This window comes from Lactuca sativa, chromosome 6, assembly GCF_002870075.4.
Source record: "Lactuca sativa cultivar Salinas chromosome 6, Lsat_Salinas_v11, whole genome shotgun sequence".
Classification (NCBI taxonomy): domain Eukaryota; kingdom Viridiplantae; phylum Streptophyta; class Magnoliopsida; order Asterales; family Asteraceae; genus Lactuca; species Lactuca sativa.
Window position 1 is genome coordinate 51851571 of NC_056628.2, and position 19643 is coordinate 51871213.

The 19643-nt window shown below is 31.7% G+C and overlaps 1 protein-coding gene across 3 annotated transcripts; it reads right to left on the reverse strand.

Moving 5' to 3' along the window:
• Window positions 1–1933: 1933 nt before the first annotated feature.
• Window positions 1934–8747, reverse strand: LOC111892144 (uncharacterized). Of its 3 annotated transcripts, XM_023888211.3 has the most exons (19): window positions 8472–8745; window positions 7543–8023; window positions 7352–7443; window positions 6855–7019; window positions 6380–6773; window positions 6166–6284; window positions 5962–6034; window positions 5658–5875; window positions 5487–5531; window positions 5275–5412; window positions 4729–4825; window positions 4462–4653; window positions 4329–4393; window positions 3824–3893; window positions 3625–3750; window positions 3427–3543; window positions 3148–3318; window positions 2982–3041; window positions 1934–2309 (listed from the first exon to the last, which is right to left on the reverse strand). In XM_023888211.3, the coding sequence occupies exons 1-19, from the start codon at window positions 8534–8536 to the stop codon at window positions 2205–2207; spliced, it is 2793 nt and encodes a 930-aa protein (XP_023743979.1). In that variant the 5' UTR covers window positions 8537–8745; the 3' UTR covers window positions 1934–2204. The 3 variants fall into 3 exon arrangements, with proteins under 3 accessions (XP_023743979.1, XP_023743980.1, XP_042751665.1); XM_023888212.3 differs by lacking the exon at window positions 5275–5412 and having other exon boundaries at window positions 8472–8743; XM_042895731.2 differs by lacking the exons at window positions 1934–2309; window positions 2982–3041 and having other exon boundaries at window positions 3252–3318; window positions 3458–3543; window positions 8472–8747.
• Window positions 8748–19643: the final 10896 nt, after the last annotated feature.

Below are 19643 nucleotides of genomic sequence, written 5' to 3' on the forward strand. Positions count from 1 at the left end.
GTATTTTGCAAAACTAACTGGTAGTGGATAACTAGTCACTATTGTTTTTATTTGTTATATGGATGTTTGACAAAAATAGCTAGAAAAAACATATAAAGTCACATAAAAGTACAATTGTATGTAACTATATTTTTAAGGATAATTTTAGAAATTAATTTAAAAAGCCAAGTAGCTTTTTGTTAAATGCTACATTAAGTAACTTTTAGATTTTGAACGTTTTGTTTAAACTAAAAGTTAAACGTTTAAACGAAGATTTTTGTTTAAACTATAACGTGTTGTCAAAAGTTAAAAGATGGAAACTCTCAAACGCCTCATACCAAACACATATATAGACCAACCTTTGCAAAAGAATACAAAATTCTATGAAATCTAATACCATTCACAAGTGTTCTTTTATAATCATATATTTTGTTTTATTTGACATAACACGAAATACAACTTTCCAATGTTGAATGGTTATTCTCGACTAAAGTTTTTTAAGTTGTCATGTCTTCTCAAACCAAAAACTAACTTATAAGTTGGATTTCTTACAGGTTACTCAAACTATTGAACTAGCGTTTCAACAAGCTGAGTTTTTTTTTTTCTAATTCTTCCAAATATATTCTTTTATTAATTAAAAAAAAACAATCTTCTACATACCATCTTACATATTGCCAGTGTTGTAAAAATCGGCCTAAGCGGCCGATTAATCGGAGCCTAGGCGCTAGGCGGTCGCCAACCGATTACGTTTATACCTAGTCGGCCTATGTAATCATTTTGGGTCAAAGTCGGTCAAAGCTGGACCTAATCGGAGCTAGGCGGAGTTAGGCGCCCTGATCGGTCAAAATACAGGCAATAGAATTCAAAATTTTCAGGGGCAAAATCATCAAACCATTGCTAGGGTTCGTTTCTTCTTACTCATTCCATCTCAATCGCATTATCAATTTCACTGCTATCTCTCTCTCACACATCAAAAACAGCGATTTCTTCTTCTTCTAAGCATTCCGTCTGTTCCAAGATCGTTGTTGCCTTCCAAGATCGTCATCGCATTCCGGTCATCTACAAGATTGCAATGTCGCTCCTTCTCCTTCGACATCCTCTGTCGTCGTTCCTTCCACTTTGACATCCTCTGCTCCTCTGAAATCCCTCTGATTCCTTCAGCTCCTCTGTTCCCGATAATATCACCGACCTATACAAAGTTCCCGACGATACTGAAACCGCAAAGTTAATCATCCAAATGTTGAAATTCCCTTATTAGATCTTGAATTAAGCTTAGCTTTTCATTTGGGTTATGCTAATTTTGCATCTTATCATCGATATCTGTTCATATATAGTTTCTTTTTTTATTGTTCTTGGTTATAGAAATGAATAAAGTGAAAGCTTCTTTGAATTTTGTCATCGTTGATGGTTCTGGTTATTAAAGTGTGAGGAGCAAATATTAGAAGAAGATGAATATGAGTCACGTGGGGTTCAAATAATGGAAGTATGTGGAGAATATTCAAAGAAAATTGTTGTGCTTGTTAAACTCACTATTAAACTTTTATGGACTTGTTGGATGATGATTTTGTATGCTTTCCAAACTTATTATTAAACTTTTATGTTTATTTTGGATGATAAATGGTTGTGCTTGTTAAACTTATTAAGTTATTATTAAACTTTTATGTTTATTTACTTATATTCTTAGTATTAAAGTTAGATTTATAAATTTTTGAATTATTTTTTTAATAATTAATGGTCCCCGATTAATCCCCGTCTAACTGATTAAATCCCTAGACCCCAGTCCACCGTCTAGTTAACGTCTAGCGTTTTTTGCAACCTTGCATATTGCTTATTAGCTAGTTTTACCATCATCATTTTTATTAATTAGTTTATTTACTAAGCAACTAAATTTTCAACTATCAACTACATTTTTAGCTACTAGTGAACCAAACATAAGCTAAATAAAAACACCATATGAGCAATAACCATATTCTTAATTTTCAAAAACAAAAAAATATTTGTATTTCAGAGTCTGAAATAATCTGAAATTCAGACCAATAAAACATTGATATAATAGAGAACCTTTCTAAAGCATATTTTCAAACTTGTTCTTTTTTAAAAGCACAGGAAGTGGAACATACAACCTTCATTGCATGAAGTACAACTCATGAAACTACAGCTGTAAAATTTAACTCATCCTATTTGAATTTAATCACGTGTATATGATTTGTTAGAACTTTTTTTTTCTATAATTTCTCTTCTGTAGTGTTCCCCTCCATTGTTTCCATTTCCTTCACCTTCTCAAGCTGCCTTAAAAGATCCAGCCTATCTTGTCCATACGTCGATGGAATCTTCACAAAAAGATAAAAAAAAAAAAAATTACATTTTTGGTCCTTAAGTTTGTTCTAAAATTTCAGTTTTGATCCCAAATAATTTTCTCTTGCAATTTTGTTCCCTAGCATTTTCAATTGTTGTAAGATCGTTACAAAGAGCACCAAAATAGCAAAAAAAAAAAACTATCCGGGACCAAAACTGAAACTTTTGAACAAACTCAGGGACCAAAAGCGTAAAATAATAATAAAATCATGAGTAAATTACACGAATGGTCCTATGGTTTAGGTAATTTGTGTGTTTGGTCCCTAACTTATTTTTTTAACTCGGAAGGTCCTTACCTGTTTGTTTTTGTTACGCGCTTGGTCCCTGTTTTACCTAAAAACCTTATTTTCCCTTGATTTTTTAATTTATTTAAATAAACACACTACCAACCTCATCCCCTCACCTTACCTTACCCACCCCATCATTTTTCTCTATTTAAATAGTAGTATTTTTAGGTAAGATAGGGACCAAGAGCGTAACAAAAGCAAACAATAGGGACCAATGGTGTAACAAAAACAAACAATAGGAACTTTCCGAGTTAAAAAAATAAGTTAGGAACCAAACGCGCAAATTACCCCAAACCATAGGGACCATTCGTGTAATTTACTCTAAAATCATCTCTCCTTATTCGTATAAACATTACTTACCATCGATGGCACATATCTTTGAATAGCAGCCAACATTGCTGCATGCCCAACTGCAGTCACCTATATAAATAACATCATAAAATTAAATTAATACGCAAAATGCATGATATAAAAAAAATAAAAAATAAAATTATACTTTTAAGGGGTATAAAAAAAGTCAACTTACAGGTAGTAGCATGAGAAAGCCAATTGGAATTACAGCTGCTAAATCAGTCAAAGTTCTTCGAAGAGCTTGTTTCTCTTTATCAGTTAACTCATCTCCTATAAGCACCCTTCTAAGCAACCCTGTAGCTGCAGCAACATCTATGGCTAAAAGTTGGGTACCCTGCAACACATCCTGTTTATAAAAACATAATACGATGAGTCACCGAGGGTAATATTGTCATTTGAGTGAGGAGGAAAGGAGTTAATGAATTATTAATATTATTATTATTATTATTATTACTGTGGTGCTTCCTTTCAACTTGTTTATGGACCTTCCGATTATATTCTCTTTCTCCTGTGCTTTCACTAGTTGAACCCCTTCAGGATCTTTAGGATAATTAGTCATTTTAAGATCCTCCTGTAGATAAAATATAAGTAATTATAAATAAAATATGAAAATGATTTTAGATTATAAGAGGAGAAGAGAAGAGAAGAGAACCTCTTCGTTTTCAGAGCGTTTAGTGCTTCTTTCAACTCGCATTTCAAGTTCCATGAGTTCGTTTCTTAATAATTCAAAACGTTGGATTTCATTTGATTCAAGTAGACTTGTGTCATCATCATCATCCTGTAGAAAAATGATTGGTTTGTATATAAAATATAAAAAAATAGATTATAAAAAATGGGATTATGAGGCATACATTTTTGTAGGAAGTTTCTGTGGTTGGGGTTGGACGACGTAGCAGCAAGCTCCATAAGACATCAGGTTTACTATAAAAATAAAAATTGAACAAATGAGGTGTGTGAAGGTTAAGGTTAATATGAACAAATTGGTTCATGGATTCCAGTGGTAATCAATGGAATTGGAATTCGAGATTCCATTCCATGGCGTGTTTGGTTACCCATTGGATGGAATTCAATTCCGTCGGATTCCTTCATAATCCGTGTTTCACGGATTTCACTAGTCCTATGGGTGGATGGGAGTTAGTACCATTTAGCCTTTTTTGGTTAAATGACCAAAATACCCTTATTAATACATATTAGTGATTACTATCAAATTCCTTTCCATTTTTTGCCAACCAAACAGATGACAAATTCCTTAATATTCCAATTCCTTTTGAAAGATTTTATTCCTTCCAAAAACATAAAATGACCAAAATGCCCCTTTATTTTATGTGCTGAGAAAGATTTGGTGAATAACAATACCTGCTGGACATATCCAGGTCTACATTAGAACTAGATTGCCTCTCAGCACGACCATCATCATTTCCCTATATAGTAAGAAATATTATTATTATAAAAGTAAGTTGTTATTTTTTAAATATATAGAAATATATACCTGCTGAAGGGAATCTGTTTTTGCCCTAAATGACGCCTCAAGAAATTCAGCCTCTTTTTTAAGTTTCCTAATCTTTTCAAGATCAGAACAAGCAGCTTTTAGATGCTCCTTTCCAGAACTGGAGCTGGATACGTGTAACTCTTGAAGCAGCCCCTCAAGCTTTATAAGAGCATCATCAACACTCTCTAATGCCTAAAAAAATAAAAAATAAAAATATTGAAAAGAAAACGAAAATGTTAACTTGATTTAGTGAAAATGGAGATATACCTTGTCAAAGGAATCTAGTTGTTTTTTCAATGGAGAATAACCTCCTGAACGTGTGATCTCAAAAGTATTATTAGTGCTGCTTTCGATCATGCGCTTCCTGCATTAACATTTCATATTTTATAAATGTTTAAGGAAAATAAATTCAATGGAGATGGGTTTTTACAGAGGAAAAAGTAATATATGATTTAACAATCATCACGTAATATTGTTGGTAAAATGGCCTCAAAGATCCCCAACAACCCACCCAACGACAAATAATAAAGAAATCTAAGCTCAGGGAAACATGTTGAGAGCTCCATATTACATTTCATATTTTATAAATGTTTGGTTTTAACAAAAGGAAAAAAAAAATTCAAAGGAGATTGGTTTTTATAGAGGAAAAGGTAATATGATTTAACAATCATCACATAGAAATGTTGGTAAAATGGCCTCAAAGATCCCCAACAACCGACCCAATGGAAAATAATAAAGAAATCCAAACGCAGGGAAACATGTTGACAACTTCAAAACCGGAGAAAAACCACGGGCCTCAGGAGAGAAAATTACACTGTCTGACAAATGACTACAATCACATGGACTAATCTCTCAAGCCACCCCAAATTACACTCACTCTCTAAAGCCTTGGGACTCTTTTCATAGGATGAAGCCAACTCCACCTTTTTACACTCTGCCAAAGTGTCACAACTGACAAGTTTCTCCTTTCACATTAGCCAAACAAATCTCAACAAAAATGTAATTGTGTATACATGTTTACTTACTTAGGTATGCCTAGTTCTTCCATAGAGTCCTGTAAAATGTTGTGCCTGAAATAAATAAATAAATAAATAAAATACCACTTGGATTATCTCATTCACATCCGAATACTATTTAAAAATTATAAAAAAGAAAAGAAAGAACAGATGGTAATAGCAATAGCAATATAGCATTACCCTCTAGAAAGAAACCTTGCAGCTTTGACATTAGAAGGGTTCTCAAGCCATTTACTATATTTAATAAAACTCTGAATCCAGTGTGAACAAACATCTAAAACAACAGGGATAGCTTCCTCATTTGGAGGACCTTGTTTACTTTTATGCCCATGTGACCCTTTTTGAGTGTCGATGTCACCTGGATAAAATGGAAGCCAATCCAATTCTTCACATACAACCTACAAAACATTGGGGTTTTTTGTAAATTTAATTTTGTATTATTGTATATTTGTATATAATATATTAATCCAAATATTTTGCTAACCTCCACATACAGTTGATAAGAGCTTATTGATGAAAGCTGAGGATAATATAACACACTACCACCAATAAGATACCTGATTTGAAGAGAGAAAATAACCATATATTCATGCAACTTAGTGTTGATTAATTCCAAGGGTTGTAGTTGCATTAAGTTGATACTTGGAGGGTATGGTATATAAATATATTCAATTTTCAAAAACTTTACCTGATCAATCCTTCAATGGGTTTCGGTGCTGCTTCAAAGTTATTTGCAGATAAGTACAACTGAGTCCTCCTTCCTAAAGCAATGAAGAATCCAAAAATAGCCAAATCCTTATCCAACACCTGCACACACAGGATTATTCACACTCACCCTTATCAAAACTTCAAATTTCTTACAAAAATATTTTAGATTTTAGATTTTAGATTTTAGATTTTACCTCAATACTTTCACATGTGGTCAATCTTGACCATATTCTCTCTCTATCAATAGCGCGTTGTAGATGCCTCTGTACAAGACTCACCCAAAATAACACTTCTTCAGTTCCTTGATCATCTTTCACTCTACAAGCTGCAGCTCGATGTCCAAAATGGACTAAAAACTCTCTTTTTAATCCAATCTCTTTTATAGAGCCATAAGCTTTGTGTATAGGAACAAACTCAACCAACATATCCATCAGTCTACCAGTTATCTCAGGGAGAAGAGAGTAAAACTGTGTGCAAGAAACTTTTGTGGGGCCGAGTTTTGTTATTGCTGCTATGCAACTCAATGCAAAAAGAAGCAAAGACCTGTCACTTGCATCCCCTGAAGTTACAGATGTTCCTTTTCTTACCCTGGAAAATGAAACAAGTTAGTTTTTTCATGTTAAAGTAAAAGTAAAAACTTGTATATGATTTTTTTTATGAAGTACTTACACGCCTGTAGCAGCTGAAAATCGTTGGTCTTTTTCAAAGTAATTGACAAAACTGGAGACGACAGATGGCATTTGTTGGGATAAAAACCATTCATAAAGTTCTGGTTGTTTGTCTGAGAGTGCATCGCGTATTACACTTTCTAAGGGAGCGTAATATCTTGAGAGACTGCATAAAAGTTGTGGATAAATAAAATTATAAATAAGAATTTTGTAATTGTATGTTGTCTTTATGATATGTAAAGATTGGAAGTAGTGATGAAAAACAATAAAAACAAAAGACTTTGAAGTGTATAACAAAATTACTGTTGAAATCTGAGACTAACAGGTTAAAATAGTTACTTTGGGAAAAAATAAAATATTAGTAGTTAAACCACAAAAATGCTCAAAATTTAACGGTTTTTCTGTAATTTGGCCTAAAAATTGTATCTTTTATTTCATCATGAAAACAGACGGGAGAAATTTAATAAAGTAACAGAAAATCCTACTCAAAAACCTTACCTCCTCTGAACAAAAACATTGATGTCACGATCTCTTCTATCACCACGAGATGAAATCTCACATGCTGCTAAAAGTAACGAATACACTGAGGCCTGAAATCATTACAAATTTTATATATAATTATGTGTCTAGCAAGAATATGAGGTGTACACATATGACAAGAATGTTGAGATTTGAGAATGAGAACAAACCTGATAAGACAAGGCTTTCACCCAAGCATTTTGGTCTATACCAAGCCAAGCTGTTGAAAACCATGATGATTTGGATGCAGAGATCTGATCTTTAATGGCTAATTCATATACCCTTGCAGCATCATGCAATGATTGAATAAGTGCACTATTATATTCTTCATTTTGCAATGACTGGTCAAGTTTAACCCTCATTTCCTCAACATCACCACTAGTACTTGCTCCATTAACTGTTACACCATCATCAGCAGAAGCAAATGGGAAAAATTGTCTTGTTCTTCTTGATTTGTAATGGGTGAAATAGGTTAATTGGGGCTTTAATGATCTGGAACTAAGACCAAGTGTTCCATCTTCTAATAAACAGAGATTTATCTGGTATCTCTTTCTTGAATAAACCTTACTGGATAGTAAGTAGTCCACAGAAGCTACCTTCTTGTGAAATAAACATGTGGAATGTTTACATGAAATCCATGGATTCAGATATCTGCATCACAAAAGCAAATAGCCATAATTGAAAAAGGCTTGTGTTTTGGCTTTAAATTATGTTTTCTTACTTCTGCTAACTGTATCTGTTTCGTTAACTATGTTACGTCAGTAAGAATAAGGTATTTCAGTGCTCGAATTAATGAACTAAGGATTAAGTGAGGCTGAGGCTTCAATAATCCGCCATAGCTACTAGCTAGCAACCTTAACTTAACCCTTAACAAACAAAAAACTACCTCGGAAACATTTCGATGATCAAACGACTAATGTGCGACTTATAATATTCACAATTCAAGCTTAATTCAAGCATAAGCAGTTTGATTGTGTCGAATTCCCACTAAACTAATTGCTAATCAACGGAATTAGAAAACGAAAAGAAGCAATTATAAAGCTAACATAGCTTGAGATCAAAGAGATACTTATGTAAATGAAATAAAGAGAATACTTACTTCGATAGGGAAACAGAACGGGGGCAACAAACACTAGGGAGAGCGTGAGGTTGAGAAATGGTCATTGATCATATATATGTGTAAAGAGTAATGTTTCGCCGGTGACCGGTGGTTTGACGAAGCAGCAGAGGGAGAGAGAGGAATGGGGATAAGGAGGAGTGATCGGCGGAGGAGCGAACGGCGAAGTGCCACGTCGGTGAGAGGAAAAGCTTGTGGTGTTGGGAGAGGTGAGAGCGAGGGATAGAGAAAGCAAAAAAACAGATGATAGGATCGGGTCGTGGATGCTAATCATTTCAGTTTTAACGGGTGGGTCGCTAATTTCAACGTTTCAACACAACCGGTAGCCGAAAACTAAAACTGAATTCATGTTTCGAAAACACAAAACTGCAAAAATGGTCTCTATGGTTTGTAATTTTTTTGGGGTTTTATTCTAAATCATGACTCTTTTAGATTAGCAGTAATTTTCAGGTATTTTGGTTGTGGTTTTGGTTCCTTGCTAAACTTAAATGACTAATATACCCTCCTGATATTTTTTTTAATCTTTTTTCTATTTAATGTAATATTTTATTAAATTAAAATATAGGGCTCTCTCTCTTTCTCTTTCTCTCTCTCTCTCTCTCTCTCTCTCTCTCTCTCTCTCTCTCTCTCTCTCTCTCTCTCTCTCTCTCTCTCTCTCTCTCTCTCCTTAGAGAGAACATACATACACAATCAAGAACGTATATTTATACACACATATAATCGAGAACATACAATCCCTTCCCCTTGTTCTTCATCCTTGCAACCCAAACCCACCAACAACGATTTCATTACCGTTCTCCTTCTTTTTTCTGAATCCATGGAAGAATAGAGATATGGAAAAAGACGAAGATAGTGAGGAACAAGGTATGAGCATACTTGATTGAGGCAAGTACTGTTCATCGTCCTCTACAATGAACCCCCTTGTAAAAACCCTTTGATTTTTCATCCAATTTAGCACTTTGTTGGCTGAATCGACTTGATTCACGTCAGCAATGGGGTACCTCTGTTCGTCAGAATTCTCTCAAGATGGAAAGATACAAATACACGCTTGCCAACAACCCTTATTCTTCAAAATTTTCCTGCAATTATCGATTCTTAACAGAGGCATACAAAAACGAACAGAACCTATGTTTTGGAATCCTTTCTTTTACCCAAAATATATACATATAACATTCTATCAACATATGTTTAAGCCAAATCCAAATCGAACAATAGCAGCAATAGATATAAAATTGAGAATCAGAATCATAAGAATTAAGAGAAGAAAAGATATAGAACCAGATGAATTGGAGGGTACATTAAGTTTGTACATACAGATCAATGGCGTACAACTAATGGAATTTCAAATCGCTAGATACAGCAAAACGCAGAATCATGAACGAATCACGAAATCACGAACAAAGATGTAAGAGTTACTGGATACAGATGTGAGATACCTGGGGGAAAGCAGAGTGCTTAGCCCAAACACTACCGTCGGCACCAATGATGGTTGCGAAGATGAGATGGTGACAAGTACCTTCGATATCACACATCAAATGATCATCCAGATTGCCACGACATTTTTGAAGGAAAAACATTGAAACGCATTCAATGCTATCGTATGGATTTAGGGATTTAAGGGTTTAAGGATCGTTTTTAGAGAGAGAGAGAGAGAGAGAGAGAGATTTCTTAATTTTTTAATTATAAAAATAGATAAAAAAAAATGAAAGAAAAATAAAAAAGAAATACCTCAAGGGTATTTTAGTCTTTTTAATTTTCCGATTGACCAAAACTACAAGCAAACCAACTCATAAGGACCACTGATCCAAAAGAGTCGAGGTTTTGACTAAAACCCCAAAAAAATACATACCACAGAGACTATTTTTACAATTTTGTCTAATATTATAGCAAAAAGTAAAATAAAATCATAAGATTATAAATAATAATTACATTTGTTTAAGTTACATCAATTGCTACAATACCTTTAATTGATTAAGACAAATCATAAATGGTTGTTGTTAAAGTAAATTCGATAAAAATCTGAAAATCAATGAATTATTTAATGATGTGATGGTTTATCCTATAGTTCATAAATATTAGTGATGTTATATTTATTTCTTTTAAATCGTGGGTCTCCTTTTACTTTCAAGATAACATTTTTGTTTTTTTTATTTATTTATAACTGGACGAATTCCCGGCGTAGGTTAAAAATATATTGTTAAAATGTTAAAAAATATATGTTTAAAATGGTTATGTTATTGATATTAACTTTAACATAATATTTTGAACAATATTATTCATTGACATCAACCAACCTTCTTCATTAATAAAATTAAATATAATTATCTATTTAATATTATTTTTAACAATTGTTATGATTGATTAATTTAAATTTTTGCTTATGCGATTATTTTCTAATTTCAATAATGATGTTCATTTAAAATACAATTTATTTGTTGTTAATGTTATAGCAATTTATAAATTGATGTTACTATCATTTAAAATTATTGTTCTTTAGTTTTAAACCACTTATTATTAATAATAAGTTAAAGAAGACTTTTAAGAAATACTTAATATTACTATTAAAATGTGAAACATACATTAAATAATAAACTGATAAGATAAACAATTTGCATTTCAAAAGAGACTTGCATGGATAATATGACATATTTATGATTTTTATAATTTGATTTTATTATTTATAATTATGGTTCATTAGTTTTAAAACCATTTATTATTATTAATAAACGAAAAAAAATTAAAAGACACTTATTATTATAATTAAAATGTTAAACATATACTAAAATATAAAGTGATAAGATTGGTAATTTGTATTTTAAAGAGACATACATGGATACTATGGATAATATTGCATATCCATGATTTTTTTTATTAATTATTATTTTGAAGTAACACAAACATACAAACATATATACAATATTTAATTAAATATTATCTATATCACTTTCAATAACATATGATCGATAACCTAAATCTAATCTAATTCATATTAAAGTTTCAACCACAACATACAATGATTGTCTTAAAAGAATACTTAAGCCAATACAAATATATATAAAAAAAAAAAGAATTAGTATATAACAAACTTACAAATTAAAAACTTTAACATAATAACATAGCTCGAAAAATGGTCCAAAGCCCTCAAACCAACACAAAACCTTTAAACTTGTTTTCTATGTGAATTTTGTATGTAATTTGTATTTGTGTGCCTATTCAAAGAGAATGATATTTTTATAGTAGACTGTCCATTAATTGCTTATTAAACATATTATACAAGTTATAGAACCTTTCATAACGTGTGATTAATTACTTTAAATGTGGAAATGTGTGAGAGTTTCAAATGCATGAGGTACTTGGAAATTTGTATGGGGTTTCAAATGCATGAGGTGATAGGAAAAATGTCTCATTTATAAGTATAGTATGATCCTCAAACTTGTACAACATATTATATGTTAACGTTCTTGAAAAGACTGAACATCATATTTTCATTTCGTATCATTTAACTGATGTCGTATGATTTAACTTATGTCTATCTCATTTCCTAGGGAACCAACTAAATCAACGAAGTATATAGTATCATAGCAAAAAGAATACATATTGAAATCATAAGATTACAAATAAAAATTACATTTGTTTAAGTTATATCAAGTGTTACAATACCTTCGATTAATTAAGACGTCATAAATAGGTGTTGATAAAGTAAAATATATAAAAATTGGATAATCAATGAATTAGCTAGTGATGTGATGGTTTATCCTTATAGATAATAAATATTGAATCTATGTTATACTGTTGCATAGCAATATAATTATATAGTTAAAATGATAACAAATATATTTCGTTAAAGTATATATGTAGAAAGATCTTTATAGAATGATATTGCTAATGACATATGATCATATAGGATCACACTTTATAGCAAGTTACTACTAATTGATTATTTATTAATATAATTTGATAATTAATAAATATTATCAACACTTATATTTAATTGGAAAAACAATATTTTATGAAATAATATTTTACCAACATATTGGGAATTATTGTTTCCATGAAATAATAATAAACGTGAACAAAAATTAGTTTAATATCATATAGTATGATTATTGATGTGTACAACATTTTTTGTCACTTTGAGTAACAGTTAAGTTTGTTGCTAACTAGCTAGTTATGAGTTAAGTAAAGAGCGCTTCCACTTTGTCTCCTAGCTATGTAGAATTGTGGGTTCTTTCATGATGGAAGAATCATGTTTTTGCTTTGTTTAATTCGTAACTCATGTGTGTAAGAAAACCTCAAGCTTTCTGTTTTTTATCTCTTTATTTTGTACTAAAAAGGGACATAAGAAAAGGCATGAGTGTGAATTAAACTAGTTTTTTGGAAGAGTTATTCACTCATTTTTGGGCTGCCAATTTGTGGCTTTCTCTCCCTTCTTCCTTCTGCTTTGTTCTTGCAAAATGTGTTAAAATTAAAGGGTAAGATGTTGCTTCTCTTTAAGCATATTTTGATATATGTCTTAAAGCCTAAGAACAACATATATAAAAGTAAAGACTAGTATCTTGAAGTGGTTTTATTCTTGTTGTGGTGGATACATTATAGAAGACTTCTTCTTGGAGTTTTAGTATCATCTTCATCAACATCCTAATTGCCAAAAGGAACAAAAGTCTTCAAAGGTTGTAAACTTCTTCTTTTCTTTGGTTATGTTTTAATCTTTCTAAGTCTTGAAAAATTATCCTTGGTGGGTTAAAATGATTTTAGTTTATTCAAACTAGAAAATGTTTTTGTTGTCAATTACGTCAATTTTGTCACTAAAATTAGACTTTTTTTTAATAAAAAACCCAACAATTAGTATCAAAGCCATTTTTGCATGTAACGTTCGATTCCTTGTAGGTATTTAATTCAAAATTTTATTCACTTTTGTATAGAAACTCGACGAGTTGGAGGCCCCAAACTCGTCGAGTAAGAATGGAATTGGATACGGGTGGTAAAGTCTACTCGACGAGTTGAGAGCCTCAACTCGACGAGTAGGACTGGCAGAATGAAACCCTAATTTTCAGGGTTTTGCACCCTATTTAAATACCTTAACCTCTATAGGCTGGCCTCATTTACAGCCTCCATTGTCCCAAACCCTAGCCATGAAACCCTAATTTACTTTTGAGAGTTTTGAGCCATTCTTGGTGTATTCTTTGTGGTTTTGAAGAATAAGATACTTGAAAAAGGAGCAAGGAAGTGTTAGAGAAGAATAGATCCAGAAGTCTAGCTTCATTCCTAGGTCATCAGAGGTATAAAGCTCCTATCTTGTTTATAGTATGCTTAGATCTATTTTTAATGCATTTTCTCCATATTTTGGTCCAAAAATGTTAGCTTTTGGGAAATGGACATCCCAAGTGAGTATACTTCCAGATCTAGGACCTTTGAGGGCTTTCATGGCATAAAGGTGCAAACTTTATGGCCATTGGAGCCCCATGCAAGCTTTATGATGTCATTTTGGCCTTTTAAGCTCCAAAAGGCCATGCATGGAGAGAAAGTCAGGGACTTTATGTGTTCATCTAGTATCTAGGGTCTAGATCTCAGTTTGCATGCCTTAGCTTGAAGTATTAATGGCTCTTGGATCAAGATCTAGATCTTTTAGAGTTAGGGTTTGAGCTAAATCCATTAAGGAAGGGTATTAACGGGTAATGTTGGAAACTTTAACCTTAAAAGGACATTTTTAGTATGTATATGAAGTATGGAGATTAGATTTGAAGGATAGAAGCTTAATCTATTAAGATAGCTTAACAAACTGAAGAACTCTACAAGTTCATAGAGGAAATCGAAAAGTTGGGTCGAAGTGTCCTGATTCTGTAAAAAGAAGGACTCAACAAGTTCAAGGGAGACTCAACGAGTTGACTGGAGAAGTCTTGATTCTGTTAATAGTAGGAACTTGACGAGTTGTGAAAGAACTCGACGAGTTGGGTCGCGATTTTCAGGGTTTTATGATTCATGGAATTTGACGAGTTGATTGACCAACTCAACGAATTGAGTCAACCCACGATGTTGACTTTGACCAGAATGTTGACTTTGACATGGGTGTTGACTTTGACTTTGACTTTGAACTTGACCAAAGTTGACCCTTAAGGGGTTATAAGTATGAAAGGGTAATTAAAGGGATCTTTATGTGTAGGATTTTGAGTGGAGTTAATTTCAGAGTCGAGGATAGTTCAACTACTTCACGACATTGAGGTGAGTTACCTTCCAGTAGAAGTGGTTCGAAGGCACCAATGTTGGCCTACTAGTAGTTGATTATAGTTGAGATGATTGTCTTTGTGATAATTGTCTGATATGCCACTATCTGTTATGCTTTATGTACTAGTATGCTATGATATTATGTGATAGTGGTAGGAGGGGTGAAATAGTCCCCGTTACCGGTTGAAAGAGACCAAAGGGGTAAGCCATCACCCAGATACGTTAGGCAGTATGTGACTTATATGTTTATGTACTAGGATGATATGTGGTGGTAGTAGGGGGTGAAATAGTCCCCGCTACGGGTTGAAAGAGACCGAAGGGGTAGGTCAACACCCATATATGTTAGGCAGTTACCAGTTGAAAGAGACCGAAGGGGTAGGCCAGCACCCAGATATGCTAGGCGGTTACCGGTTGAAAGAGACCGAATGGGTAGGCCCGCACCTAGATATGCTAGGCAATATGTTACTGTATGGTATGTGGTATGATGGGGGAACTCATTAAGCTTTGTGCTTACGGTTTTCAGTTTTGGTTTTTGGTACTTCCTCTTCGAAAGGAAAGGAGGCGGCATGATCTCAGCGTATCACACTACATTTTCCACACATGAGATCTTATGAATTTATACCCTGATATTTTCTTTATCACGACATGTTTTGACTATGGATACATTGATTTTGATATGAGTTGATTATATGATGTTTTCAAACAAATGGTTTTGTAATTGTTTAATTTAAAATGAAATTTTGGTAATAAATTTTGGGATGTTTCATTGCATGCTTGGTTAGATTGTTTGATAAGTTGGTAGTATCCTTGTTTTTGGAAAACATGGATGGTTTTCTTTTTGTAAGAAAACTCATACAAAATTTCTATGACAACTTTAAAATATTTATAATTGTTATTTTTATAACTAAAAATTTATATATTTAATATAAAATTATAAGCATTACATAGTTTTTAAAATAATAATTTTACATAAATACAAAGAATATAATAAATAAAGCAAGTAACAAAGGTTGTAGAGTATTTATTATGAAATTTAATAGAATGATCTACTTTACATATATAAATCTCACTAAAATGTGGATTTTAAATTTAACAAAAATGAAATTTTGAGAAAATGACAAGTGGAAAAGAAATAATTCAAAAACTCTTAGAAAATGACATGTGTCAAATTCAATGAGAACATGACATTTGGCAAAATTGATTTTCATTTATTAGGTTAGATGCGCATAAACCAGCCATGAACCCTTATGTTGTTGCATGTGTTTATTTGTTTAACATGGTTGTAATAATTTATTTATTCATATGATATGTAATAATTAAATATATAGTTTTCATTTTGTTTATTTTTGTAAGTAATAGATTAGTTTTAAAAATAGTTTATTTTTATAAAAATGTAATAAGATAAAGATCAAGACAATTTTAGATTAAATGTCAACCCATGATTTTATAAAAAAATTCTTTGACTTTCATGAAATTATTTGTTTTTGGAGCTTGACTTTTATAAAATTACTTAACCCTTATTAAAGAAAATATTACCATGGAAGGATTTAAATGATCAAACGACTAATGTGCGACTTATAGGGAGTGTTTGGCATGGAGCTTTTCGAAACGTTTGAGATCTTCTAGCTTTTAGCTTTTGACAAAACGTTCTAGTTTAAACAAAAAACTTCGTTTGACAGTACGAGCGTTTAGCTTTTAGTTTTAACAAAACGCTCCGATTCTAAAAGCTACTTCATGTAGCTTTTAACAAAATGCTCCGGAGCTTTTGAAATCAATTTCCATAATTACCCTTAAAAATATATTTATATATTTTTTTATTTTTAATCAATTGTCCTTTTATGTAATTTTATATATTTCAAAAGCTTCCAGCTACTTTTGCCAAACATTCATATAACAAATAAAAGCTACAACTTCCCACTACCAGTTATATGTTACCAGCTACCCGCCACCCGCTTCCAGCTAACAACTACTTTTGCCAAACACGCCCATAATGTTCACAATTCAAGCTTAACAACTTTAACTGTGTTGAAATTCCACCAAACTGGTTGTTAGTCAACGGAATTAGAAAAAGGAAAAGAAGCAATTAAAGAGATACTTATGTAAATGAAATAAAGAGAATACTTACTTTGTTAATTAAATGGAACGGGGGGCAACAAACACTAGGGAGAGCGTGAGGTTGAGAAATGGTCATTGATCATATATATATATATATATATATATATATATATATATATATATATATATATATATATATATATATATATATATATATATATATATATATGGGTAAAGTGAATATACCTAACAATCTTATATAAGCTTAGGTACCTAACCACATTATACTACATTGTTTTGCATTATATTTTCATTGCAATCATCTAAGATTCTTAAAGTTGAACCATTAACTTAATTTACTTCCAAGATTTTCAGACATTCACCATTATATTCCTCCTACATCATTTGATTTGTAACGGTAGTATATGAAGCCCACCAAGGGGTCTCCGATAGAAAGACGTCATTTGAAGGAAGATAATGGTAAAAGTCTAAATATTTTGGAAGCAATCAAGTTACAAAGTTGAATTTTAAGAAGTTTGGGTGATTACAATGCAAATATGATACAAAATTACGTAGTATGATATGGTTAGGTACCTAAGCTTATATAAGGTTGTTAGGTATATTCACTTTACCCTATATATATATATATATATATATATATATATATATATATATATATATATATTATAATGTGGATGACATGTATTGTGTAGTCATAAGGACAACTATAGACCAATGGATGAAAACAATGAATGATTATGATGAGAGGGTCTATGATACTATGATAGAATAACATGTACCATATAATCACACAAAAATCATTGTATGGACAATTTTGTCAATTAACCTTGATTTATAAATGGAAAATTTCAAATTTTAAGGAATAATTTTTTTTTAAATCTGATTTTTGTAAATTAATTATATTAATTCCAGATATTCTGACAGAATATATTTATAAGCATGGTGTGAATTCTTAAAGAATATGCTTATTAATAGTAAATCAAACTTTTCTTCTTAAAGAATCCATTCTTAGTAGAATGTAATACACTAAAAAAATTTAAACTAATAACATATCTAATAATTACATTGTATAAACTGGTCTACAAGATTAACAATTTCTAATATGCACTCAGGAAGAATGAGATACGACAAATCTTGAAGTAACATACATAAACAAAATAAGAATATGCTCATTAATAATTCTGAAAGAATAAATCTAATTGATTCTAAAAGAATATGATGATAATATATTCTGAAAGAATAAGACGATGGTCATCATGTTCCTCGTCATTCAGACCCTTTATCATAACATTTTAAAAGAAGCACTTTCATGAAACGGAATTTTGTCAGAATGACTACCATCAGTATAAGAAGGTTTAATCTCCTCTTCATGACCTGAAAAGAAAAAAATTATGAGAAACATTTGTAATATCATTTTTGCCTATTTTTTCACTTAGTCAAAGTTGTCAAAAAACTGAAATTGACAAATTAACAAAGACACGTGAATAAAGGATTTAATATTGCCACTATTGTGCCAAATTAAATATTGCAACTGTTGTTGATGGCATCGAATGAAGGGATTTAATAAGGATTAATTCTCATGCCTTGCTTCATACTTAAGATTACATTTTACAATTTTTCATTCAATAAAATTCATTAAAAACATAAGAGTAAATTACACGAATGGTCCCTATGGTTTGGGGTAATTTGCGCGTTTGGTTCCTAACTTATTTTTTTAACTCGGAAAGTCCCTATTGTTTGTTTTTGTTACACCATTGGTCCCTATTGTTTGCTTTTGTTATGCTCTTGGTCCCTATCTTACCTAAAAATACTACTATTTAAATAGAGAAAAATGATGGGGTGGGTAAGGTAAGGTGAGGGGATGAGGTTGGTAGTGTGTTTATTTAAATAAAATTAAAAAATCAAGGGAAAATAAGGTTTTTAGGTAAAACAGGGACCAAGCGCGTAACAAAAACAAACAGTAAGGACCTTCCGAGTTAAAAAAATAAGTTAGGGACCAAACACGCAAATTACATAAACCATAGGGACCATTCGTGTAATTTACTCAAAACATAATAATGAAGACGTGAAATTAAGGATACAAACCTTAATTTTCTTATTCTTATTGTGATCTCAACTCCATATAGTGTAACATAATCAATATTAAATGTGTAGTTTTTCTTCAAATTAAACAAAAACAGCAGGGAGAAAGGTTCGATTGATTACCTTTTTTATCAATGTCGATGATGGGGGTTGTCTATGGCACACAATTTCTCCGCTACTAACAGTAATTATAGAACAGTTTTTGGGGTCGGGGTCTGCGCCGCTACCTTGTTGCGATGGGGAGGATACAAACGACGCCGGAAAATCTGCGATTTGTGAATTGTAGAAGACTAGTAACCAGGAAGAGAAAAGGGAATGGTATTAAGCGTCCATGGTGTTGGTTATATAAGGGAAACTAAAACCTTAAAATTAGGGATATTTATTGATTTAGTATTAATTATAACTAAGATTACCATTCTACCCTTATATTATTAATTAATAATCTAATTCCTTCTAAAATCTGATTGGTTCCTACATCCACACAATAGATGTTTATTCACACATGAATATATATATATATATATATATATATATATATATATATATATATATATATATATATATATCTTAATTACCTTATAAAGCATTTTTGGTCAAATGCTGAATTTTAAGTCGTATAAATATACAGCGCATTTGTACAATCAATTTATGCATTATAAAAAGAGTAGAATACATATGGTCAACAGTTGAAAAAGTCAAATCTCTTATCCCCTATTCTTAGGCTATTTTGACCCGGTTCATTCCTTATCTCCGTATTTTCCCAAATCTCGCAAT

Excerpts from the sequence above, each read along its gene's own strand:
- LOC111892144 (XM_023888211.3), bottom strand. The coding sequence starts at position 8,536 with ATGACCATTTCTCAACCTCACGCTCTCCCTAGTGTTTGTTGCCCCCGT. Across the intron at positions 7,020-7,351 it reads AATGTTTTTGTTCAGAGGAG|TCTCTCAAGATATTACGCTC; the intron begins GTAAGGTTTTTG and ends ACTTTTATGCAG. Across the intron at positions 4,654-4,728 it reads AACTAGATTCCTTTGACAAG|GCATTAGAGAGTGTTGATGA; the intron begins GTATATCTCCAT and ends TTATTTTTTTAG.